General features: G+C 37.1%; 2 protein-coding genes and 1 long non-coding RNA gene across 3 annotated transcripts; 1 reads left to right on the plus strand and 2 right to left on the minus strand.

The window, feature by feature from the left end:
* Positions 1 to 4,683: 4,683 nt before the first annotated feature.
* On the minus strand, positions 4,684 to 15,140 carry LOC121969717 (protein ROOT HAIR DEFECTIVE 3-like). The gene is made up of 5 exons (XM_042519942.1): positions 14,966 to 15,140; positions 5,245 to 5,315; positions 5,106 to 5,169; positions 4,937 to 5,002; positions 4,684 to 4,842 (listed from the first exon to the last, which is right to left on the minus strand). The coding sequence occupies exons 1-5, from the start codon at positions 15,002 to 15,004 to the stop codon at positions 4,774 to 4,776; spliced, it is 309 nt and encodes a 102-aa protein (XP_042375876.1). The 5' UTR covers positions 15,005 to 15,140; the 3' UTR covers positions 4,684 to 4,773.
* Positions 15,141 to 15,523: 383 nt separating this feature from the next.
* On the minus strand, positions 15,524 to 17,546 carry LOC121969719. Its single transcript, XR_006108627.1, has 4 exons — positions 17,175 to 17,546; positions 16,853 to 17,078; positions 16,268 to 16,555; positions 15,524 to 15,698 (listed from the first exon to the last, which is right to left on the minus strand). It is a non-coding gene; the product is annotated as an uncharacterized LOC121969719 (long non-coding RNA).
* A 2,034-nt stretch (positions 17,547 to 19,580) lies between these two features.
* On the plus strand, positions 19,581 to 21,070 carry LOC121969716 (expansin-like A1). Its single transcript, XM_042519941.1, has 5 exons — positions 19,581 to 19,756; positions 19,846 to 19,955; positions 20,051 to 20,229; positions 20,322 to 20,454; positions 20,521 to 21,070. Exons 1-5 carry the CDS (start codon positions 19,621 to 19,623, stop codon positions 20,767 to 20,769), a joined length of 807 nt encoding a protein of 268 aa, XP_042375875.1. The 5' UTR covers positions 19,581 to 19,620; the 3' UTR covers positions 20,770 to 21,070.
* Positions 21,071 to 26,119: the final 5,049 nt, after the last annotated feature.

Consider the following 26,119-nt stretch of genomic DNA (forward strand, 5'->3'; position numbering starts at 1 on the left):
GAAGAGTACACCGGTGGAGCGAGAAGGACGCATGTGACACATCCAAGGAATTAGAAGCCAAAAGAAAGCTTATTCAAAGAGAAGGTCAGAATTTAGTTCAAGTGAGCTCAACTCCAGATGACCGGAGCGTCACCCAAGCGAGCGGAGTCAGATAAATGTCAACTTGGAAGTTGAGCTTGAAGACCTAAGGTGCCTCTGTTGACTTGAGTTACCTCGGATTCCTAGATAAGTCACTACCGAGTATGGGACTTGGGGCCTCTCCGATGGACTGAAAGTGCCTCGAATGAACAATAACCAAATCACCTCAGATTAGTTGGAGGTGCCTCTGATGATTAGAACCGTTGCTAAGCGGATAAACAACGGATTCCACCTTAGCCTAACGGAGGCATCTCCGATGAACGGAGGTGCCTCAGATCTACCAGTTCAACTAAAAGTTGGTAGCGATAAGGATAAAGTTTATCCGATTGGAGGTGTCTCCAAGTGTTTGAGGCACCTTCGATGTGCCATGTCAGCAAATAGTCACTTCAACTAGTGGCTTATAAATAACACCCTAAAGTCAGTTTTAAAGGACACACCTAGTATTCAATTATGTATTTATTGTTCTTGTACTCAACTGTTGTAAGGGGATACTCTCCCTTTGATCTTAATCAGAGGAGTTCTTTTTTAGTAAGATTTATATTATCTTGAATTAACAACCACTCAAGTTGAAATCAAGTAAATTTTGAATTTCTTATTTCTTTTTATGTTATTTTTATCTAATTAAGTGTACATCCTTGCTAAGTAGAAAGCAAGATAAATTTTGATTTTTATCTGTAGAGCTCCCCCCCCCCCCCCCCCCCCTTTTAGTTGGTCCATCCGATCCAACAAGGAAGATATGTGGTATGTCAAGATGTCATTCCTCCTCAAGCAGATAGAAAATGAGTATATCCTTTGAATTAAATTATTCTTATTAGCTTGCATATTACTATCTCAAGATTACTCTCTATGCCAAAATCAATGGTTGTTGACTCAGTGTAGCCTTCACAATGCGTTGGACTCATACGATACCCAAACAGGTCAAGGGCGCCCTATGCTCAATATCGCCTCCATCAATTACCAGAATGATTATAATTCCTAGTCAAGAGGAGATACATCTTAATGAGTATAGTTCTCACGACTATTGGGAATATAATAAAAGTCTCATATTAGAAATACATAGAAAATATCATGAATTTATAAAATGGAAGGTATTTCCATTGGTATGAAACCTTTTGGATAGAGATCAAAAATAAATCCATGTCATACAATTATAGAGATATGTGAATTCTTTTAATTCCAACAAGTGGCATCAGAGCCATGATCCATATCGAGCCATATGGGTAGAACAGCAGACTTGAACAAAGGAGATGGGGGCTTCCAAAAAAGTGAACTCTAAACTAAAATTCCAAGCAAGTCAAATGTGACCGGATGTTATTGGATTGGGTAGACCGGCTAGAAGGGGATAAATAACATGCAATAAAAGTTAACTATTTCTCTTGCTCTTAAACTAGCAAGGACACACTAATTATTTAAAAACAAATAATAAAAATATAAAGTAAAAGAATTAAAATTTTTACTTAGTTTATAATCGGAAAGATTGCTAATCCAAGGCAATAACAACTCATAAAAAGATATCCTTCTTCAACAAAGTCAGAGGTGGAGAAGCCCCTTACAGTAGTTGGAAGCTCAGACTTTGATAGAACAGAAATGGAAATGAAAGTACAAGTGTATTCTTTACAACTAGCTCTAGGATGCCATTTATAGTTCACTATCAAAGTGATCATTTTGTTAAAGTGGCAATTCGGGGCACCTCGATTGATTGGGGCGTCTTTAGTTGGATGAAGTTTGCCAACATTCAGCTGATATAGCTGAATGGAGACATTTCAGTTCATCAGAGGTGCTTCAATTCCAATGGAGGGGCCTTAGTTCAATCAAAGGTGTCTCAGTTCAGCTGACATGGATTATGCTGCTTATCTCTTCACTAACAGTCTCCAACTCTTTTGAGGCACCTTGGACCATCAAAGGCACCTCAAGCCCCACACACGACAATAGCTTCTCTAGGCATTCAAGGCACCTTAAACTATTCTAGGAGCCTCGAGTCTTCAGGATGGCTCAGGTCATCCGAGGCGCCTTGAATGGTTGATGTTTCAAAAGTTGACCATTCTTCAATCCGCTCGCTTGATTGATGCTTTAGTTGTCCAAAATTGAGCTTATCCGAACCCAACTAGACCTTTTCCTCGAGCAGACTTCCTCCCTGCTTCTCATCCCGCGGATGCACTATCGTGTCCTTCTCGCTCCATCGGTATATTCTTTCATAACTCCTCGTCCCTCGAATGCACTAAGCCCATCGACTCCCTTTACGTGTTATCCTTCTCACTCGCTGTGTCTTCCACTCGACTTCTTGTAATCCTAAGTTTCTACACACGAGACCTAACTTAACTCAGTTGATCAACATCCAAACTAACTCAAGGTATTTACAGATGCTTGGGAAAAAAAATCCTAGGAGAGTAAACCCTAGGTGGTGAAAAGTCTAAGTAGATCTAGGGTGACCATATGCTTAGCGAAAATCCTAGGGGAGTGAACCCTAGGTGGTAAAAAAAGTCTTATAGGAGAGGAGTGACCTTGATTGATAGGATGCTTGAGCGGAGACCCAAAGCAGGTCAATAGTAACCAGATACTTGAAGGGAGGCTCGAAGCAAGTCAAGGGAGATTGGATGCTTGAGGAGAGGCCCAGACCATGAAAATAATGGTAGTCCTTCATTTGATGGGAAGATTATTGGGAATACAATCAAAGTCCCATATTGAAAATACATGGAAAATATAATGGATTTATAAGATGAAATATATCTCTATTAGTATGATATTTTTTGGGTAGAGCCCAAAAATAAATCCTTAAGGGCTTAGGCCCAGAGTGAATAATATCATACCACTGTAGAGATATATGAATTCTTTTAGTTCCAACAATGACTTTTGGTTACTCCTAATCCTCAACTAGATCGAGGAGGCACTTATTACTACTGGCCACAAGATCAAGCACCTCTTCTCGGTCCAGATGCAAAGGTAATTCTTATTACTAACCGTGAGATTGAGCATCTCTCTCTCTGGTTCAAAAACAAAGGTCATTTTTATTGATGGCTATGAGATCGAGCACCTCTTTCCAGTCTAAATACAAAGGTCATTCTTATTATTGGCTGTGAGATCGAGCACCTCTCTCTGGTCTAGATACAAAGTTCATTCTTAGTACTGGCCACAAGATCGAGCAACTCTTCCGGTACAGATGCAAAAGTTATTTTTATTACTGGCCGTGGGATCGAGCACCTCTTTATGGTCCAGGTACAAAAGTGATTCTTATTACAAGCCACAGGATCGAGCACCTCTCTCATGGCTAGATACAAAGGCCATTAATTGTTTTTACTGGCCACGAGATCGAGTGTCTTTCCCCAGTTTAGATACAAAGATCATTCTTATTAATGGTCACGGGATTGAGCACCTCTCCCCAATTTAGATACAGAAGTCATTTGTATTTCATCTTTTAGGATCAAGCTCTTCACTTTCAATTAGATGTCAAGGTTCTCCTTATTCAGGAATTCAAATTCCTCTTCCTCAAGCAAACTGGATGGAGCTTTATGGTACTTGGAGCTCTTGGCATTATTTGTGATTCTAAGCATTACCCCAATGATCAACATGTTGATCTTGACGGGATGACATTTGAGAGATACTAGCAATAGATTTCTTCTATCTTCAAAGTCCCCACGAATAGCTAGCATAGTTAGATCTAATGGCATCTAACATGCCAAATGTAAATATCTTCTTTAACTTTTTAACTTATCAGACTTCATTTGACATAGCTCTTCACTCAGACTTGGAGAGGGGGCATGCGATACCATCTTGGTAAATCTAACCACGTGACAGACCTCAGGACCCATTATCCTCAATTAACCTCCTTTATCTCCCAAAGTAGCCTGGATAGCTTGGGGCTGAGTAGCCACATTAGGGACTTGCTATAGAGGAGTCAGGCTAAGCTGACTCTTTCGATGTTCTCTTTTAGCCACCTCTATTGCAGGTCAATATTCACTAGTGGCCCCCTTTGAAAAAGTGACACTAAACTGACAATCCACTACAACAAAAACATTAAAAGACAACGGTTAAAAACTGTTGTCATAGGTCCTTTAAAACCATTGTAATTGACAGTGTTGTTAAAAGTGGGGGCTACGACAACAGTTTAAAACTGTTGTCTTTGAATGAAAAGACAACAGTTTGTCTTTGAATGAAAAGACAACGGTTTAAAACTGTTGTTGTTTAGAGCATTTTTAATAATACTGCCTGTTACAATCATTTTTGGGGCTACGACAACGGTTTTTAACCGTTGTCTTTGAGGGTGATAGACAACAACAACGGTTTTAAACTATTGTCTTTTAAATTATTATCTTTTAATACCAATATATCATATTTGAATATAAATATATAATAAAGAATCATAATCATAAAAGAAAGAATATTCTCCACATCAATATCATTCAAAATGTTACTTATACAAGAATTACAATCACAAGAGAAGAAACATGTCTAATATTCAAATAAAACTTATCCCAATACAAATAAACAAATAAACCTCATTTACAACTAATGATTGCAAGTAATTATTGTCAACCCAATCTTCAACTTGTAGAATTTAATTGGACTCCTCTTTCTCACTTGTTGATTCTTCCATGTCAATCTTTTCCAACATTGTTGATCATCAATTCCATAATAAATCTAGTCTTCCCACACCAGCTTCATCAAAAATTCCAATCTTTCCACCCCTTCGATAAGGTACCAAGAGATCTCAACATATAAAAAATGCACATGAATACTCATTTCCATTGGATTAGGAGTCTCCAATACGAAAGTTGAAAAATGCGCATATGAAAATGCTCACCCTTATTTTATCTTGTATAAGAAATAGTAGAGTGGTCTTACGAGGTCTAAATAGTCTCAGCATCACCTGTCATTAGGTAAACGAAAGCAACTAAGAAAAACTCAAATTAAAAGTATATGCAAAAAAGTTATTGTAAGATGGGAATAAGATTAAGATAATGAAAGATAACCTGAAAGATTGTCTTTAAAAGAGGCTTGTTTGCCACTTGTTCTCGACCAATATCATGGCACCACCTTTATCAAAAAGGCAAATGCTCACTCTTGTTTTAGACAAAGGTAGCGTTTGCCGCATAATGAAAATGAACTTACATGTTTATTAGGACTATATCAGAAACTGCTAAAGCAAAAAGAGCACTCTGCTTCTCAAAGGAAATATCATCCTGAACAAAGTAGAAATACAACTCAAAGTTGTGTTATTGACAGACTGAGAAATGGAGTAAAAAATCCAATTAAGGTAAACAAAGGAGAGAAAAGGTAAACCACTACAATTGTGAACTAGATTCAACAAACTTATACTCAAATGTTTTCAAGGTGACTGCTCTATGATTCAAGTCCTTAGCATTGCAAACAGAGCTTCTTAATTAACTTGTTAATGAAAACTACATGATTCTTAACCAACTTCATAAAGTATCAAATGGTTGCAATCGTGACAGCGAGCTTTCTAAAAGAAAGTCTTGAACAAGTTGAATTTCTCATCACATTGACTAACTTTGTTAAATGTTAGAGGTTTGCAAATAATGAAAATTTTACTTTATATGCCTAAAAATCATTCTAAGATAGGGGCACCTCTTAGGTATTGTTAGTTAGAGCCTTAGAGCCAATCATATGATGATTGTTGTATGGACTCGATGTATCATATTCCTATATATATATAAAAGTATTTTTTTATGGTTATTATACTTACTTGTATTGGTGCTAAATAACTAGGTATAAAAACGTCCTGAGTAGAATGTTCATATCTATATCAATCGATTGGTTGAATCGATAGTGAGATGATATAAAGAACACTACTCTTAATCATTCCTAGTCAAGTATTAACATTCAGGGACAATGTTAATGCGATGAGACTAGCATGGAGGTCAACTCGATGACTTGATCTCACAAGTCATGGATATAGAGATATCAAGTTGACACATGGGTATGCATTGGAGAATGTATACTGAATGACCCGTCATGAGAAAGTATCATGGATCGTTATATGAGTATCATATACTTTCTCATGTGGCTATTAGTATGACTATTAGTCCTTGGACCTGAAGTTACCATGGTTTCCTACATAAGGAGTTACATACTTTGGCTTCGTCAAACGTCACCCGTAACTGGGTGGACCATAAAGGCGATTACTGGGTATGTAACAAATTATGTGGAGGGATGTGAGTGATGTAGATGGGATCTATCCTTCCTATATGATGGGAGTGACATCATTATTCTTGATAGAGTGAGACCACTAAGTGCATGGCCATGATCAAATGAGTCAATATAAGATATTGAGCTCATTTGATTAGAGTGAGTCTACTTGGAGTTCAAGATTTAGATTGATTAGAGGATGGCATGGTCTATGCCTCACATTGATCAATCTAGATGTCAAGGATAGAAGGACATTGTCACATATTGTGAGAGTCACAATTAGTAGTCACAAAGATGATGTTGGATCTCAACATTCTTGTAACTTGGGTAGTATTGATGTGTTGCTAGATACCGCTCATTACTTATGCTTCTAAATGGGTTTAGGAGCATTACCAACGTTATAAGAACCTATAGGGTCACACACAAAGGGCAATTAGATGGAGATTAGGTTCATTTGATGAACCAAGAGGATTAGGTTCATGTGATGAACCAAGTTGGATTAAGAGTAATCCAAATTAAACTAATTGAGTTAGACTCAATTTAATTCATGTGTTAAATGAGTCTAATTTAGACTTGGACTCATTGAGTCAATTTAATTCAATGAATAGAGATTCATTAAATCAAATTGACTTGAATCAATGGTTAGTTTTGATCAACCATGGGAGAATTTAAGTCAAGTTTGACTTGACTTGAGAGGGAAGATGAAGGGTCAAGTTTGACTTGACTAAATGTCACTTCATTAGTTAAGTTTGACCTGACCAAAGCCACTTGGCATGGGGTCGGCCAATGATGGTGTTCCACATCATCAAGGTGTGCCACCTCATGAGGGAGATCAAGAGACATGACTCTTGATATTCCATGGAGGTATTAAACCCCTCATGAAGTGGTCGGCCACATTATTGCATGAGTGAAGAGCATTGTGTGCTCATTGAAGCCATCTTCCTCCTCTCTTCCTCTCTTCTCTCCCCCTCATCCTTGCCGTGACCTCTAAGGGTGCTAGCACACTCTTAGTTGTTCTCTCCATCTCTTGTTCGTGTGGATACTTCTAGAGGTGTGTCCACTTGAACACACTTGAGATCCGAAGAACCTTGGACGAGCGGGATTTGCGAAGGGCTTCGCTTCAAAGATAAACCCCTTTCTTGTAGATCTAGTGTAGATCTAGGATTAGGAAACATGTACATGATAATTTTTATATATCTTCGTACGGATCCGTGACAAGACTTCGGGGTTTCCGCAACGCAAAAAATGGTTTTTGCGGCCTGAAAGTCCCAACAGTGGTATCAGAGCCACGTGCGAAGCATGTACATGTTTCGTTTGTATTTTTATGAAAAATATCAGATCTGTAAGTTTCTATAAATTTGCTATTTTTATGTATTTTATGAGTATTTTTCTCGTAGAGGCGAAGCAACAAGTGTTTGGACACTTGTAGGCTTCGACTATCGAGAAAAATCTTCCGAATCGGCAAGGTCTCGCCCAAATCATTTTGGGACAGCGGCTCAAGGCACTGTAAGATCGTAAATGGACACTCGTGTGACTCATTTCGCGAGAAGGGGCGCTGCCCCTAACCCCGCAAGGGGCATTGTCTAGCGATCGCGCCCGAAAATCGCAACGGGACCGCCGAGAAGTTGCGTCTCATAAAATCGTAAAATTAGTAGTAAAATTATAGAAATTTATGGAAATTACATAATTTAGAATTATGTATAATTTTTGTGATGGTCATGGCCCAAAGAACCCAATTTGATTGGAAATATGTGTTGTAATTTATAATATGGCATGCGTGCCATTTTTGTGTCATTGTGCGTGTTGTATTTGATACGCGACCTGCGCATCGTGCCTTTCTAATTTAATTCTTGTCGTAAATAGATTTTTAGACTCGAATGTAACTCGAGTTTCAAATTTGTAATGTACAAAAGGAAGCGGTGGAAGGTCCACTACAGAATTACGAGGAGGGTGCGAGCAACACATGGCGGTCAAAGGAAGGAGCTTGAAGAAGCTGTTAAACCTAGGTTGACCGTCCAATCTTCTCATTGGCTTGAGAAGATCATAGTAGGGTCATGACCTAATCAAAATTTAATTAATTGTTTGTGTGTATGTGATGCATGCTAGAGTAGAGTAATTAATTAGTGCCTTAACGATTAGATTAGATCTTAATCGTGTATATGATACATCTTAACGATTGGATTAGATCTTAATCACGTATATGATACACATTAACGATTAGATTAGATCTTAATCATGTCAACTCGAAATGCCTACCACATTTTGATACTCATCACTACCTCGATCACATGTTGTTGTTGAATCTGTCAAAGCAAAGCAACGCATATTATCTTGGTAGGGTGCGAAGGGATAATCTTAGTCCCGCCTATCAAAGCTTGGGTGAGTACAAACTCAATTAGATTGAGTAAAACTAGTTAACTCAATTGGATCGGGTTTAACTATAGGCATTTTTTCAATGGTTGGAAGATAGGTCAAAATCACATTTATATTAACTCTTGGGTAATTTAGCCAAAGCTAACTCAAGTTTTAATATACATGCAGATCTTGATCCTATAAACAAGAGTTGCATAGAGATGTAATTGGTAATTAGTTACCTACCGATCATACTAAGTCTTGTCCTGCAAGAATTATAGCCAAAGCTAACTCAAGGCGTAGTATGATGTGGATCTTGTCCTGCAAGAATTATAGCTAGTTGGTTAGAATCTAGTGAGTGTGATTTGACCACATCCATGACTCGATTCTACAAAAACTCTATAATTCAATGGGAGCATCGTTTAATTAAAGGCCTAATTAAATGATTGTCATGTCAACAAACACGAACACCTTCTCTCTGCGTTCTGTCCTTGATAAGGACAAGCTCAATGGAGCTAATTTCCTGGACTGGTACAGGAATCTGAGAATAGTTCTCACTCAAGAATGAAAACTGTACGTCCTGGAGCAGCCCATTCTCGAGGCACCTCCTGCCACTGCCATGCGAGCTGACGAAGATGTTTATAAGAAACATCAAGACGACGCATTAGATGTGTCATGCCTCATGCTTGTAACCATGAACTCTGAGCTTCAGAAGCAACACGAGTTGATGGGTGCTTATGATATAGTTGAATATCTTCGTCAACTATATCAAGGACAAGCGAGGCACGAGAGATTCGAGATCTCCAAGGCACTGTTTCAGTGCAAGATGTAAGATGGGACTCCCGTAGGACCATATGTGCTCAAGATGATTGGGTACATAGAGAACCTATAGTGGTTGGGATTCCCACTTGGCCAAGAGTTGGTCACAGACTTGATCTTAAGAAGTTACCAGAGAGCTACAGTCAATTTGTCATGAATTACAACATGAACGAAATTGACAAGCCACTGCCCGAGCTACTAAGCATGTTGAGAACTACTGAGCTAAACCTTAAGAAGGTAAAGCCAAAATCCATTTTGATAGTGCAAAAGGGCAAAGGCAAGGGCAAGCCTAAAGGTAAGGGAAAGTCCCAAACCAAGGGCAAAGGCAAGGCACTGAAACCTAAAGGAGGGGTCGCCAAGGATGCTACCTGCTTCCACTGCGGTCAGACCGGACACTGGAAGAGAACTGCAAAGTTTACCTGGAAGATCTTAGGAAGAAGAGAAGTGAGACTTCTACTTCAGGTATATATGTTATAGAAGTCAATCTATCTATCTCTGCATCATGGGTATTAGATACCAGATGTGCTTCTCACATTTTTATTAAAGTGCAGGCACTGAGAAATAGTAGGTCATTGACGAAGGGCGAGGTGGACCTACGAGTAGGCAATGGAGCATGGGTTGCTGCTATTACTGTAGGGACTTACTTTCTATCTCTGTCCTCTGGGCTTGTACTAGAATTAGATGAATGTTGTTATGTGTCTGCTCTTACTAAGAACATAATTTCAATTTCTTGTTTGGACAAGAAAGGTTTTTCGTTTATCATAAAGAACAAATGTTGTTCCATTTATTTAAATGATATGTTCTATTGTAGTGCACCTCTGATGAACGGACTCTATATTCTAGACTTAGAGAATCCCATCTATAACATAAATACCAAAAGGTTCAAGTCAAATGATATGAACCAAACCTATCTCTGGCACTATCACTTAGGTCATATAAATGACAAATGTTTATCCCATCTCCATAAAGATGGTTTGCTGGACTCATTTGATTTCGAATCATATGAGACATGCGAGTCATGCCTACTAGGCAAGATGACCAATACTCACTTTAGTGGACACAGCGAAAGAGTGACTGACTTGTTAGGACTTGTACATAGTGATGTATGTGGCCCTTTCAATGTCGCTGTCAGAGGTGGTTATAGGTACTTCATTACATTTATTGATGACTTCAGTAGATATGGTTATGTGTATTTAATGACACATAAGTTCGAATCCTTTGAAAAGTTCAAAGCATTCAAGAATGAAGTACAGAACCAGCTTGGCAAGAGTATTAAGATACTTCATCAGATCAAGGTGGTGAATACCTTTTTCATGAGTTTCGTGACTATCTAGCTGAGTGTGGGATTCTATCCCAACTCACTCCTCCTGGAACACCACAGTGGAATGATGTATCCGAAAGGAGGAATCGTACCCTATTAGATATAGTACGGTCTATGATGAGTCACACAGATCTTCCTATATCTCTTTGGGGCTATGCTCTAGACACAGCAGCCTTCATACTTAACCGTGTTCCATCCAAGGTTGTGATAAAGACACCATATAGGATATGAACTGGGAGAGATGCCCAGTTGTTTTTTATCAGGATTTGGGGTTGTGAGGCTTACGTTCGACGTCAAGTCTCGGACAAATTGGGACTCAAATCTGATAAGTACTATTTTATTAGATATCCCAAGGAAACGAAGGGATATTACTTCTACATTCCCAGTCAACACAAAGTAGTTGTGGCTAAGACTGGGGTATTTCTAGAAAGAGACTTTGTTTCTAGAAAAACTAGTGGGAGTACGTTCAATCTTGAAGAAGTTCAAGATATGGACCATAGCACTGAAGCCTTGATGGAAGTTGAACTGGAACCGCAAAGTGTTGTGGATGATGAGATTGTTCCACAAGGAGTTGAGGAACAACAACAGTTCAAGTAGACCTACCTCTTCGCAGGTCTGATAGGGTACGTCGTCAGCTTGAGAGATACTCATTTCTCTTGTCTGACTATGATGACGTTATGCTCATTGAGAATGAGCCTACCTCCTATCAGGAAGCTGTGATGAGACCAGATTATGAGAAATGGCTAGAGGTCATGAGATCCGAGATAGAATCCATGTACACCAACCAAGTATAGACTTTGGTTGATCCACCTGAAGGGGGCAAACCCATTGGGTGTAAGTGGGTCTTTAAGAGAAAGACTGACATGGATGGACTTATCTATAAGGGTTGTTTGGTAGCTAAAGGTTTCAAGCAAATTCATGGTATTGACTATGATGGAATCTTTTCTCCAGTAGCGATGTTTAAGTCCATTCGAATCATGCTTGCTATTCCAGCATACAACGATTATGAGATCTGGCAGATGGATGTCAAAACCGTGTTTCTGAATGGAAACTTGCTCGAGGATGTGTACATGACATAACCTGAGGGTTTTGTAAATCCACAGTATACTGGCAGAGTGTGCAAGGTGCATAAGTCCATTTATGAACTAAAGAAAGCTTCTTGAAGCTGGAATCTTCGATTTGATGATGCAATCAAACAGTTTGGTTTCATCAAGAATGAAGACGAACCCTATGTCTAAAAGAAGGTTGTTGATAACACAATTGTCTTCCTTGTATTGTATGTGGATGACATACTACTCATTGGAAACGACATCCCTTTGCTGCAGTCTGTCAAGACTTGGTTGGGGAATTGTTTCTCAATGAAAGACTTAGATGAAGCAGCCTGCATTCTAGGCATAAAGATCTATAGAGATAGATCTAAGAGATTGCTTGGCCTAAGTCAGTGTACATATGTTGACAAGGTATTACTACGGTTTGCCATGCAGAATTCCAAGAAAGGATTTCTGCCAATGTCACATGGTGCGAGTCTTTCGAAGACTCAAAGTCCCTCTTCACGAGAGGAGAGAGACCGCATGGATACGATCTCTTATGCTTCAGCCATAGGATCTATCATGTACGACATGCTATGTACTCGTCCTGATGTTTCGTATGCTTTGAGCATGACGAGCAGATATCAGTCAGATCAAGGTGAGTGTTACTGGATAGCGGTCAAGAATATTCTTAAGTACTTAAGAAGGACTAAAGAATATTTCTTGATATATGGAGGCGATGACGAGCTAGCTGTAAAGGGTTACAGTGATGCCAGCTTCCAAACTGACCAGGATGACTATAGATCGCAGTCTGGGTTCATGTTTTACTTAAATGGTGGTGCTGTGAGCTGGAAGAGTTTGAAGCAGGACACAGATGCTGATTCTACAACAGAGGCTGAGTATATTGCTGCATCAGAAGCAGCAAAGGAGGCAATTTGGATCCGCAAGTTCATTACTGAGCTTGGGGTGGTTCCTAGCATAGCCGATCCTATAGAACTCTATTGTGACAATAATGGAGCAATTGCACAGGCTAAGGAACCTCGCTCACACCAGCGGACCAAACACATACTACGGCGCTTCCATCTCATTCGAGAGATCATCGATAGAGGAGATGTGAAGATTTGTAGAGTACCTACAGAGCCTAACATAGCTGATCCCTTGACCAAGGCTTTGGCACAGAGAAAGCATGATGGTCACACTAGGTCATTGGGTCTTAAAGCCTACACTGATTAGCACTAGTGCTAGTGGGAGATTGTTAGTTAGAGCCCTAGAACCAATCATATGATGATTGTTGTATGGACTCGATGTATCATATTCCTATATATATATAAAGACATTTCCTTATGATTATTATACTTACTTGTATTGGTGTCAAATAACTAGGTATAATAAAGTCCCTAAGTAGAAGGTTCATATCTATATCAATCGATTGGTTAAATTGATAGTGAGATGATATAGAGAACACTACTCTTAATCATTCCTAGTCAAATATTAACATTCAGGGACAATGTTAATGTGATGAGACTAGCATGTAGGTCAACTCGAAGACTTGATCTCACAAGTCATGGATATAGAGATATCAAGTTGACACATGGGTATGCATTGGAGAATGTATACTGAATGACCCACCATGAGAAAGTATCATGGATCGTTATATGAGTGTCATATACTTTCTCATGTGACTATTAGTATGACTATTAGTTCTTGGACCTGAAGTCACCATGGTTTCCTACATAAGGAGTTACATACTTTGGCTTCGTCAAATAGCACCCATAACTGGGTGGACCATAAAGGCGATTACTGGGTATGTAACAAATTATGTGGAGGGATGTGAGTGATGTAGATGGGATCTATCCCTCCTATATGATGGGAATGACATCATTATTCTTGATAGAGTGAGACCACTAAGTGCATGGTCATGCCCAAATGAGTCAATATGAGATATTGAGCTCATTTGATTAGAGTGAGTCTACTTGGAGTTCAAGATTTAGATTAATTAGAGGATGACACGGTCTATGTCTCACATTGATTAATCTAGATGTCAAGGATAGAAGGACATTATCACATATTGTTAGAGTCACAATTAGTAGTCACAAACGTGATGTTGGATCTCAACATTCTTGTAACTTGGGTAGTATTGATGTGTTGCTAGATACCGCTCATTACTTATGCTTCTAAATGGGTTTAGGAGCATTGCCAACGTTACAAGAACCTATAGGGTCACACACAAAGAGCAATTAGATGGAGATTAAGTTCATTTGATGAACCAAGAGGATTAGGTTCATGTGATGAACCAAGTTGGATTAAGAGTAATCCAAATTAAACTAATTAAGTTAGACTTAATTTAATTCATGTGTTAAATGAGTCTAATTTAGACTTGGACTCATTGAGTCAATTTAATTCAATGAATAGAGATTCATTAAATCAAATTGACTTGAATCAATGGTTAGATTTGATCAACCATGGGAGAATTTAAGTCAAGTTTGAATTGACTTGAGAGGGAAGATGAAGGGTCAAGTTTGACTTGACCAAATGCCATTTCATTGGTCAAGTTTGACTTGACCAAAGCCACTTGGCATGGGGTTGGCCAATGATGGTGTTCCACATCATCAAGGTGTGCCACCTCATGAGGGAGATCAAGAGCCATGACTCTTGATATTCCATGGAGGTATTAAACCCCTCATGAAGTGGTCGGCCACATTATTGCATGAGTGAAGAGCATTATGTGCTCATTGAAGTCATCTTCTTCCTCCTCTCTTCTCTCCCCCTCATCCTTGCCGTGACCTCTAAGGGTGCTAGCACACTCTTAGTTGTTCTCTCCATCTCTTGTTCGTGTGAATACTTCTAAAGGTGTGTCCACTTGAACACACTTGAGATCCGAAGAACCTTGGACGAGCGGGATCTGCCAAGGGCTTCGCTTTAAAGGTATACTCCTTAACATGTAGATCTAAAGTAGATCTAGAGTAGAAAAACTAAGTACATGAAAATTTGTCTCTTCTCACAGATCCAGTGGCTAAGAACTTCGGGGTTTCCACAACGCAAAAAGCGATTTTTGCGGCTCGAAAGTTCTAACAGGTATATCTAGAACTTCACAAGATAAAATGCTTAATCCTATGCCAAAAGAGACCTATTGTGAGTTCAATAGTTTGGTTGAGAATAATACCTCTCCTTGTTCTCGTCCATCAGTATCTTCTAAGTCCATAGCAATTGTACATGGTTCAATCCCAACACAATTTGCTAACCAAATGCCTTTTGTGATTTGTGATCTAAAATAATTTATATATCAGTAACACTAAAATTGATAATATATATATACAAGAATTCAAGGACTTGTCTTCCCCTGAAAGCATCCATCTCTTGGAAGTTGGTGTCAAGTAAATGGTTTAATAGAGTGTTCTTTCCTGTTAACCAAATAAAAAAAGAAATGAAGCCCATTCATTAGTAATTACTAAATTTAACAAGTAAAAAAATTATATTGCTGCAAAAGCTTATCCAAAAGGAAACAAAAATAGGGAAATATAGATATCTATTTTATAGAAAAAATTCAAGATGGAAGTGAGTAATCATTCATTAAACTGACCAAGAAAGCACAGCACACAAATAGTTAAGACAAACAGTTGCAACATCAATCATTCAGCCTCAATTTTCCATACATTGACAACTAACTAGAAATAAAATGAGGCTAGTTAGCAGGCAGTGCATTAATTCAATATATGAGGTCAAGACCTGTGCTCCAGGTGACATGCTTCCAGCTTTGACCTGGGATATTCTTCTTGCCTCCTTTAGATACTCTTTCAACAATGGCACTGGAGCGAATTGTTCTGTAAGCTCAAATGCATATGCAAGATTAACAACCTCAATTTGCCTCCCACTATTCTGAAGAAGTTCAATCAAACCTAAGAACAAATGATCCAATTAGAAGGAATGAGAAGGAAAAGGACGGCATGGAGTCATAGATAACTAAGATTAGTCACAAATAATGTTATTGCAAAAACAGATAATCTAATCATATATAGTTTCCTAGCAATCAGACTATCTGTAAGGATCTACATGCAAATGTCCAAATAGACAAAGATGTATATGTCAGATGACAATAAGGGAATATGAATAGGGAACTATCTAGGGGATTAACCCTTATAATTTTCACCATATTAACATATCAGGCATGATCGAAACAGAATATCTACTAGAAAATAATTGAATGCTTCAAGCAATGACAGGGAAAAAAATCTATAATAACAATCTCAAAAAAAATTAGTAGCCAAATTTACAATTTTGAATGATGAAGCATTTGAACCATGCAAAATTTTCTCATGAAAACATATGAACTGAAACTGGAGATCAACTGGATTACTTAAAATTTTCATGTCCTATGTCCAATATGTTATTCCCAACTATTGGATAGGTAAATCTCAACACAAAGACCACCCTTGTAGGGTCTATAGATAAGGTAAAAACAGTCAACCTAGCATCTTATGTGACAAACCAAGTGAACGACACAAGTTGACAGTTTGACGGCGTCGTGTAACAGCTGGCATTAGTTTGCAGATTTTATCTTGCTCAAATTCTGAGATAATATCAAAAGTAGGCAAAAGCTGAAGAAATGCATGTGCTTCTTCCAATGAGTTTCCACTGCTGGCTTCAATGTCCAGGTGATCCAATTTTAGCTTCCATTCCTTGGCTATCACCTTTGCCTTTTCTTTGATATCTGGTGTCAATATTTGCTTATCTGATAATGAATCTTGTATGTCATCTGCCAATAATAATAGACATTTCAATTGAATTATTTCATTATGGAAGTGAAGTAATAATCCTTTAACATGATAGACATAATAGATTACTCATATCACAAGCCAATGCATATAACTTATCATACAACTATACTTCAACCTGCAAAGAACAAGGAGGAATCCAACAACAGTACACCTAAAGAAAGAACAATTGGTTTTTGAGCAATGAAATGTAGAGATCACAAGAGTACCCAATAGAATTCAGCAAACAATGAATTCATAGAGACAGAACACAAACTGCTTGATGAATTTACACATACCTTCATAATCTAACCTCTGCAGCAATGGAGTTTAGCTTTACAGACACAATCAACAGAAAGAAGAAGCTTATTTTAAAAATAGTTGCATGTCCAGACCATGGTAACTGATTTCGATGGCAGGGGAATGTCCAAGAGTGGAAAAGATGTTGAGGCAATTGACAAAGAGCCCTAAGATCACGTCAAACCTTGGTTATCCTTTCGTTGCATACTAGTATGCAGGAAACAACTGCCGAGAAACAAAGCCACCATTTTAATCCCAGTAAACATCAAAGTTTACGCCAAAAGATGCAGATTTTAATTTATTTTTCATCGATTAGGGTACCTCATGTTTTAAGTACACCCTGGTCAGAAGGCACCCAAACTCCTCCACAATGATGATGAGTTCATGTTCGGAGATCTCAACCACAACATCTCCATGAGGAAGCAGGTAAGATGAAACCCTAATGAGTAAGCAGAGGAAAGAGGTGAAGGGAGACATGAACCTGATGACACTTCCACCAGACAAAAGAGAGAGCGTCGACCATGCCCTAGATGCAGTCAAGCTAGCAAACAAGGTTCGGTGAGTCCCCGTCACTGGTGCGTGTTCCGGTGAACAAACTCATCACCTTCCTCCACCTCCTCTCCACTTAATAATTTATGGAGAGGGGTTCGCCAGAAAAGGGTTGAATGAAGATGCTTAGGGTTTCGACAGCAGGAGCGTGAAGAGATCGTATGGGGAGAGGGAAATAAAAATAGATAAGAAGGGTTCAGGAAGGCTAAGGCGGAAAATACGACGCCAAAAATTTTTCGGAGAGAGGGAAAAACACCGAAAGAATAAAGTAAAAGACAACGATTTTAATAAACCGTTGTCTTTAACTATATAAAATAATATAAAAACACAACAGTTTACAAAACTGTTGTCGTAGCCCCTAAAAAAGCGCTTAAAGACAACGGTTTTAGATAACCATTGTAAAATGTGTTGTTGATTTTAAAAAAAAAAGCTCGACGACAACGGTTTTCATAAAACTGTTGTCTTTTGTATTTTAGGGAGCTCAAAGACAACGGTTTTATCTAAAACCGTTGTCTTTTACCAAATTTACAATAGTTTCTTCTGAAACTATTGTCTTTGTGGTGTTATCGTTTAACATTTTTGTTGTAGTGATCAGACAAAATTGGTGGAACAAACTAACAGTTATCGTCACGGATGGGAAGCTTCACTTGTGTGGTCAATTAAGGGGTGACACCTTACTCATGTGGTCATCCAAGCGACCTAACCTAGGTTAACGTGGCAGCCGACATGAATCCTCTTTAGACGAAACTTTATAAGCCTTCACGCAGGTAGGTCAAGGTATGATTTTTCTAGACACTTGCAACTTTTTCTCTTCCTCCTTCAAGTTTTTTATGCTCCTCTTTGTCCCTTCAGTTCGTCGGAGGGCCAATGCCATCCCTCGACTGATGCTCATTGATCTTGAAATTCCTTTTTTGAAGGATCTCTTACGACTGCTATCCAAGGAGGAGCAAGGAGGGGACTTGAGCGGGTGGAAAGAGACACCATCATTCATCAAAGGGTTTGAGAAAAAAATAATAAATCTAGTTAGTCTCATTGATTAACCATGGGGTGATCCATCTAGCCCTACAAAATTTTTCCACCAGCCACTGGGATAAATCGAGAAGTGTTTGCGGTGGGCGGTCAAAAAGCCTAGCATCTTTTAGTTGGTGCCCCATTTGGAAAAAAAAAATTCTTGTGAATTCATTATAACTAAGGATCGAACTATGAAAATTTAGATGATAACTTAAATATTTTACCGCTGCAGTATAGCTCCGGGAGCACCATCAAACGGTTTTAGAGAAGCAATATAAGTGGATTAAGGAGAATAATCAACAAGGTAAAAACACAAGTGACCTCTGGACTTTTATTCAACTATTCCCAGTTGAAATTAACCCAAGTGTTGCTAATGTCTGCTTGCATCTTATTCTTGATACATGCACCTTGTTAATTCCTTGCATTGTTTGTACATGCATCTACTGACACGCATGAATAGATCCTCTGTGGTAGCTGTCTCATGAGTCCAAATTGAATAGCTCCTATATTAGTCAAGGAAAGAGCGTGTGTAGCGCTATTTCCTCTGTGGACAGGTTAGTCTTCTAATGAAGACAAGCGTAGCAGACTAGCCTTTGTTTTTATTTCCTTTAAAATTCTATTAATTACTAAAAAGGTGTAGTTAGTATACTATTGTTTACCATGACACTTCAATTTAGTTTAATATAATGATTTATAGAGATTAGCAAAGTAATTCTACAAATTTAAATATGTTAATTATTATTATTTTGGATATAATTAAAACTGTGATTATCATTTTCTTAGTTTAAAAAAAACATGCATTTACATGATTAAAAGGAAAAGATCATGATGCAATAGTGTATGTATGGTTGAGATTTGTTAATGAAGGTAATTAAGCCTGGTCGTATATGAGTGAGAAAAAGCAAATCTTATTATTATTTTTTTTAGTTGGCATAAGTATTCAAATTAAGCAGATTAATTCTTGGAAGATCATTGCAATTTCATAAAAATTTTCTACCGATCATCTTAACTCGAGTTAAATTGAAAAACGTTTACAGTGAAAAAGCATTCATTTATTGCGCCAACCCACCCCCTCTGATTAAGAATTACTGTTGTCCTTGCCATTGAATTTTGTAGCTAGCCAACCTGTATAATTTTCTCCCTCTGTTCTTCTCGTCTTTATATATCACTTAATAAAAGGTTCCTTCTCCTTCCTCAGTAGGCACAGATGGATAGTAACATGTGCGAAAACTTCTTCACATTGTCTCTTCTCTTCCTTCTCTTGATCTCCTCCACCTCAGCTTGTGATAGATGCGTGCATCAGTCCAGCGCAGCTTACTTCTCCTCTGCCTCCACCGTCGCCGGTAGATCTTCCACAAAAAATTTATTTTTGATGATTCGAAGTCGATCAAAATTGGATTTTTAGAGGTTTTATCTTGTGAATTTTGTTTAGCCGGAGCTTGTGGGTATGGATCCATGGCGATGGGTTTCAATGGAGGATTTGTTGCAGCAGGAAGCTCGGTCATTCACAGAGGAGGAATCGGCTGTGGAGCTTGCTTCCAGGTTAGAGATGGACAATTGAACAAAATAATGCATTTTTCTTTCCCGTTCTACTTAACCATTCTGAATTGTCTTATTTTCTTTCTTTGATCAAATAGGTAAGATGCAAGGATACAAGAGTATGCACACGTGGAGGAGTAAAAGTGACCTTGACAGACCTTAACAAGAACAATGACACTGGTTTCATTCTCAGCAGTTCTGCTTTCAGGGCCATGGCAAGAAATGGCATGGTGCAAGATCTTAACAAACTTGGCATTCTGGATGTGGAATACAAAAGGTAGCAACAAGGAATTCTCTCTCCTTACTGGTTAATTTTTCAATTACCATGAAGTTTTAATTTAGTTTGATTCTCATTTCCAAATCCATCAGGATTCCCTGCGAGTACAAGAACCAGAACCTATCAATCAGAGTGGAAGAAAACAGTAGAAGGCCGAACTACCTGGCCATCAAGTTCATGTATCAGGGAGGCCAAACTGACATAGTCGGAGTTGATGTAGCTCGGGTCAGTATCTAAACAGAACCATCTGGGTTCATCCAGCTAGAACTAACAGTCAGTTTGGGCTTGCAGGTCGGGTCATCGAACTGGCAATTCATGAACCGAGATTATGGTCCAGTTTGGAGCACGAACCAAGCGCCAGTCGGATCGTTGCAATTCCGGCTAGTCGTGACCTCCGGCTACGATGGCAAATGGATCTGGACGCGGAATGCGGTCCTGCCGATGGACTGGAAAACTGGTTCAGTATATGATTTGGGGGTTAAGGTCACTGAGATTGCCCAAGAAGGGTGCAACCCTTGTCACAGACAAGACTGGGAATAGTAGTGCCAGTTGCTTTCTTTTTCTCTCTTTGTTACTTACCTTTTTTTGAGGGAAACTTAAAAGGGGTGTTAGGCATGTATTGTATCTTTGTGATTGTTAATGTCTCTGATGGCAACACTAAACAGAAACAGCAAAGATTTGATACGATAAGAATCTGGTTAGAAAAAGACTCGTGGACTGCTTTCTTTGACATTGCTCAGTCCATTTGGGAAACTGTTTGTCATGTGAAGACCTAGAATTAGCTTATGAATGTAAAGTTTAATGGATAGAAATTAAAGGGTAGCCTCTGTTCGCCATCGTATTTTTTTTAGCATGAAAAGAACTTTCCAACAACCTTTTCATTTATTGAGTATATTTTTTTTATAATTTAAATATTTAACTCTACTATCCGATTAATTTTAGAAATGATCATCAGGCTTCACCGTGGAAGGATCCAAGATTGTCCTGGGCTTGCATCTATACTTGTAGCAAAGGAGGGTTATCAATAGGGGTGTAATCGAGTCGAGCCGAGCCGAACTCTTGAATGTTTAAACTTGGCTTGTTTATAATCTTGCCAAGCTAGAGCTTTATTTAACGAATATATTCATGGCTCATGAACTTATTCGAATTTTTATCGAGCCTAAACGAGCTTAATAAATATAAATCATAAATTTAAATATTCATTAAAAACTAAATTATATATTTAGGGAAAATTATAATATTATTATTAAAATTTATAATTTTATTCTAATAAATAAATTTATATATTATTCATAAGTAGAGTGTAAAATCTATAAATTTAATATCAAAACTATTATTATTTTTATTTAAAAATTACTTAATGAGTTTAACGAATGTGTTCACGAGCTAACAAGCCGAATATTGCGAAACTTGAACTTGGTTCATTTATCTTAACGAGCCTCATTAAACGAGCTCAAATGAGTTTTTATCGAATCGAACTTCAAATAGCTCGCAAGCGGCTTGGTTGATTTACATCCCTGGTTACCAAAAAGGATTGTCCTTACTTGAACAGTTGGTTTTTCATAATTATTTAATCTTAATTTTCATAATGGTTATGATTTTATTGCACCCTAATAGTCACGAACGGCGGATCATGTAAATCTCATCCTCTTTTTCATGATCCTTTGTCTGATTTTCTTTATTATATAAATAAGTTTGATTACGTATTATATTTTTTTAATAAAATAAATAAACTAATTGAATCATTCAATACGAAGTGAAAATATTCGTCCAAACTAAGGTTGATTTGAATATTATTTGATTAAGTTATGATTGAACCAATTTTTATTAGATTCAATTAGTTTGATTAATTTAAATTTAAAAAAAAATGAAAAAAATTATTCTCTCTTACTTTTTTTTTTATATTTCACGTACACAATCTCCTTCTCACCATTCTCACCATCTCACAAGCAAGCCTTCACGTATTTGCCTCTTCTTATTCTCCTCTTTCCTTCTCTTTATTTTTGTTTCTTTCCTACTGGAGCTTAGCTTTATTTTCTTTTCTTTTTCCATCATTAGCTCTTTTTTTCTTCTTCCTCCCGTTAAGAGCACCGGTCTTCCTTCTTCCTCTCTAACAAAAGCAATCATTATTTTATATTTTCTTATAATTGGAGTTAATCGAGATCGTCAAAAAAAAAAAAAAAAAACCAAAAAAACAAAAAAAAAAAAGATTTATTACATTAGGTTCAAACTCCTCTAACACTATTTCTGATTCTAATTTCTGGATCTGTTCTCAACATCGACATCATGCCAAGCCTTTCTTTATGGCCCCCAAATTTTCAACGCCTAGGAATTAAATTCATTATCAGTAAAGTAACTTTGCAATTTCATAAATAATAAAAAAATTTCATTCAATAAAATTTAAAATTTAAGTGAAATATAGAAAAAAAAATGAGATGGTAATATGCTCACGCAAAGTGAAATCAAAGCTCTTCTACCGTGTCACTAAAAAAATTATTATTTAGGGACGAAATTTGGGATGAATTTGATAAAAAAAAATTCATCGTAAAAAATTTGGGATGAAATTATATTCATCCCAAAAATGGCGTTGCAAAATGTTGGCGATAAATACATAATTTTCGTTGAAAATTTTTGCTACAAATTTAAATTTTCGTCGCAGAATTCGTTGCAAATCTGCAACGAACATTTATTCGTTGCAAATGTCATAATTTTATATCTGCGATAAACATATATTTTTATCCCAAATTTGCAACGAAAATTTTTTGTGACAAAAAACGTTGCATAATTACAAATAACTAAAGGGAAAAAAAATCCTATTTTCGTCAAAAATTTGCGATAAAAACATATTTTCGTTGCAAATCTGCAACAAATCCACATTTGTTGCAAATTTGCAACGAATCCAGATTCATCGCAAATCTGCAACGAATCTGGATTCGTCATAAATTTGCAACAAATCTGATTCATCGTAAATTTGCAACGAATCTGGATTCGTCCCAAAAATGTCACTTTAACCACATCGAGTAGAATAAACTATTTGCGATGAATTTTGGGATGAATCTGGATTCATCCGAAAAGTTGTTCCTAATTTGCGACGAAAAACTTAATTTTGTCCCAAATCTGCGACGAATACTGGGACAAATCTTGATTCATCGTAAAAGTTATTTCTTTAATTTGCGACGAAAGACTAATTTTTATCCCAAATCTGCGACGAAGTTTGGGACGAATTCATATTTGTCGTAAATTTGCAATGAATCATTTGTCGCAAATTTACGATAAATTTGCGACAAAAATATATTTGTAGCAAAATTTGTCCCAAAAATAAAAATAAAAATCCAAAATCTTTCTTGAATTTTCTATTATCCTGTTTATATATTACACTTACAACATCTTCAACAAATTATATCCAATACATCCATATCCAACATCCAAACAAATCATCCCAAAACTAAACACATCATATCCAACACATCCATATATCTTATATCCAAACAAATCATTCCAAAACTAAACACATCATATTCATTTATACAAATAACCAAAATTCAAACAACAAGTTCAACAAATCATTCCAAAACTAAACACATCGTAGTCATACATACAACTAACCAAAATCCAAACAACAAGTTCAACAACTCATAATATCCAAACATGAAAGTTCTATCATAATCCAAACAACAAGTTCAACAACTCATAATATCCAAACATGAAAGTTCTATCATAATCCAAGCAACAAATGTAACAAGACATCCAAAGGAAAATAAAATACATATCGTCATGTCTCAAGAGCTTCGGTCGCCTTCCGTGCTTCTTTTCCTACGTCAAATTACAAACAAACAATAAATAACATTTATAACTAAAAAAATGTATCAAACATATTAATGATATCTGTATCTAACATTTACATACATGAATGAAATTTGTTACTAAGATTGTTTGTCATAATATGTAAAGTATCATCATGACATAAAATGCAAAGTATCGACGTGAAATTAAAGTTGTTTGTAATTCATATCCTTTGTTCAAAACTCATGTTTCTAGTTAATCTTTTGCTTCATATTTCTTGTAGATTGTTGCAATACCTACCAAAGTCAAACTCATAATATTGTTTTGAATGTTTTTTGTACAGCTATGACAAATGATGTACTTGTAAAAATATACCAAACATGACATAAGATGCAATGTGTCAAGGTAAAATAAAAATATAGAATCAACTATAACATGACATGAAAAAAATCCAAACATAAAATTTACCATAAATTTATGAAGAATCACCACCACCACTATTATCATTATCACCATCATCACCGTCACTGGGAGGAATTTGACTTAGAACAGAACTTAACTGAAGATGTCGCATAATAAAGTCTTGTTGTCGGTGCATTTCTCTCATTTCTTCATCCCTGTCCTTTATAATGCCCTTCAACTGGGAAATCTCTTCAGTCAAGTTATGCATCTGCTGGGTATGTGAGGAGGAGGAAGAAGATATACGACTAACTCTATGGGTTCTGCTCAATGAACCTATTCCGAATATCTTTCCTCTCCCTTTTGGTCCCCCACTCGCCTGTAGCCATAAATTGAAATCAGTACCAATAGACAGCTTAGACCCCTCAATATCAGAACTAGCAGAAGCTGAACATCTCTGTGCTAACTATAGCTCAATATATTTTTCTTGTATTATAAAAAAATAAAATAAATTTACAATAATAAAATTTTAGGAATGCAAGAGTATAAAGTTAGAGCAGATACATTAATAATAGAATCTAAGTTATAAATTAAGATCCAAAGTTTATTCAAAGCTTAATTGCTTTAGCTCTGTCTCCGCTTCAAGTCTTATCTTTTTTCTAAAATGTGCAGGTGAAAGTATCTATAAAATTAGGCTCCTTTCCCAATTCTTTGGTCTAAAAAAGATAATTAGAAATAATTAAATAGTATAAAATAGATTAAGAAAATATTAGGAGAGTTAAAAAATTACCAATCTACGTCTATGCTCATCCACATTGATAGAGTCTCATGCATATGTCGCAGACATTTCTCCAGAATTAAAAGATTAATTTATTTTATTCTGGTGACTTCTTTTTTTAAACTCCTCACTTTCCCAAAAATTTGGAATCCTTATCCAATTTTCCTCGGTGATGAATGGTGATTCCCCTCCCCCCCCCTGACTTTGCATGATTGAGTACATGGCGAATGTGATCACCACATTTTTTTCATGAAAATCCTCTTTATTTCCATCTCATCAATCATGTCCCAAGTGAATCATCGCTGCAATAGAAGAAAAATAAATATTTATATATTCACTTTTATTTAAGATATGAAATGATCGAGATATACCTTAAATTCACTCTACCATAGCTCTCTTGTCAGTGTTGGAGTGCTTGTATAACTCATCGAGTCTCCTCTCCAATGGCTATTCACGATTCTATTAATCTCGTGAATAACATGGACAGGATTATCAAATCTATTATAAATTGCAAAAAAATTGTTAAATAATTAAAATAGTTTACAAAAATGAAATAGTTTGATTCTACTTACGAATCTCCACAAGGGGATATAGACTCTCGAGTGTCTGGACTCTCAGTAATTGAGTATCGGGAAGGAACGAAAGAGGGTACTGGCGACTCAATCAGTGAAGGTACTGTGGAAGGAGAAGGCACTGCCGAAGGAGAAGGTGGTCCTATACAGGAAGGTACTAGCATAGCTATATGTGATGGGACTGGCATAGGTGTATGTGATGGTACTGGCATAGGTGTATGTGACGGTGTTGCATCCTCTACTGGAGGAGTAGCAACAGTATCTGTAGGTGCTGTAACTAGAGATCTCCGTCTACGACCACCCCGTCAAAACATATTCTGAAAATTCAAAAATATGATAAAGTAAATACAAATATTAT

This window comes from Zingiber officinale, chromosome 4A, assembly GCF_018446385.1.
Source record: "Zingiber officinale cultivar Zhangliang chromosome 4A, Zo_v1.1, whole genome shotgun sequence".
Taxonomy (NCBI): Eukaryota; Viridiplantae; Streptophyta; class Magnoliopsida; order Zingiberales; family Zingiberaceae; genus Zingiber; species Zingiber officinale.

Coding starts and splice junctions, on each gene's coding strand:
- LOC121969716 (XM_042519941.1), top strand. CDS start 19,621: ATGGATAGTAACATGTGCGAAAACTTCTTCACATTGTCTCTTCTCTTC. Junction 19,757..19,845: donor CTCTGCCTCCACCGTCGCCG/GTAGATCTTCCA, acceptor AATTTTGTTTAG/CCGGAGCTTGTGGGTATGGA. Junction 19,956..20,050: donor GCTGTGGAGCTTGCTTCCAG/GTTAGAGATGGA, acceptor TTGATCAAATAG/GTAAGATGCAAGGATACAAG.
- LOC121969717 (XM_042519942.1), bottom strand. CDS start 15,004: ATGGACTTAGAAGATACTGATGGACGAGAACAAGGAGAG. Junction 5,003..5,105: donor TTTTAAAGACAATCTTTCAG/GTTATCTTTCAT, acceptor ACCTAATGACAG/GTGATGCTGAGACTATTTAG. Junction 4,843..4,936: donor TTATACAAGATAAAATAAGG/GTGAGCATTTTC, acceptor TTATATGTTGAG/ATCTCTTGGTACCTTATCGA.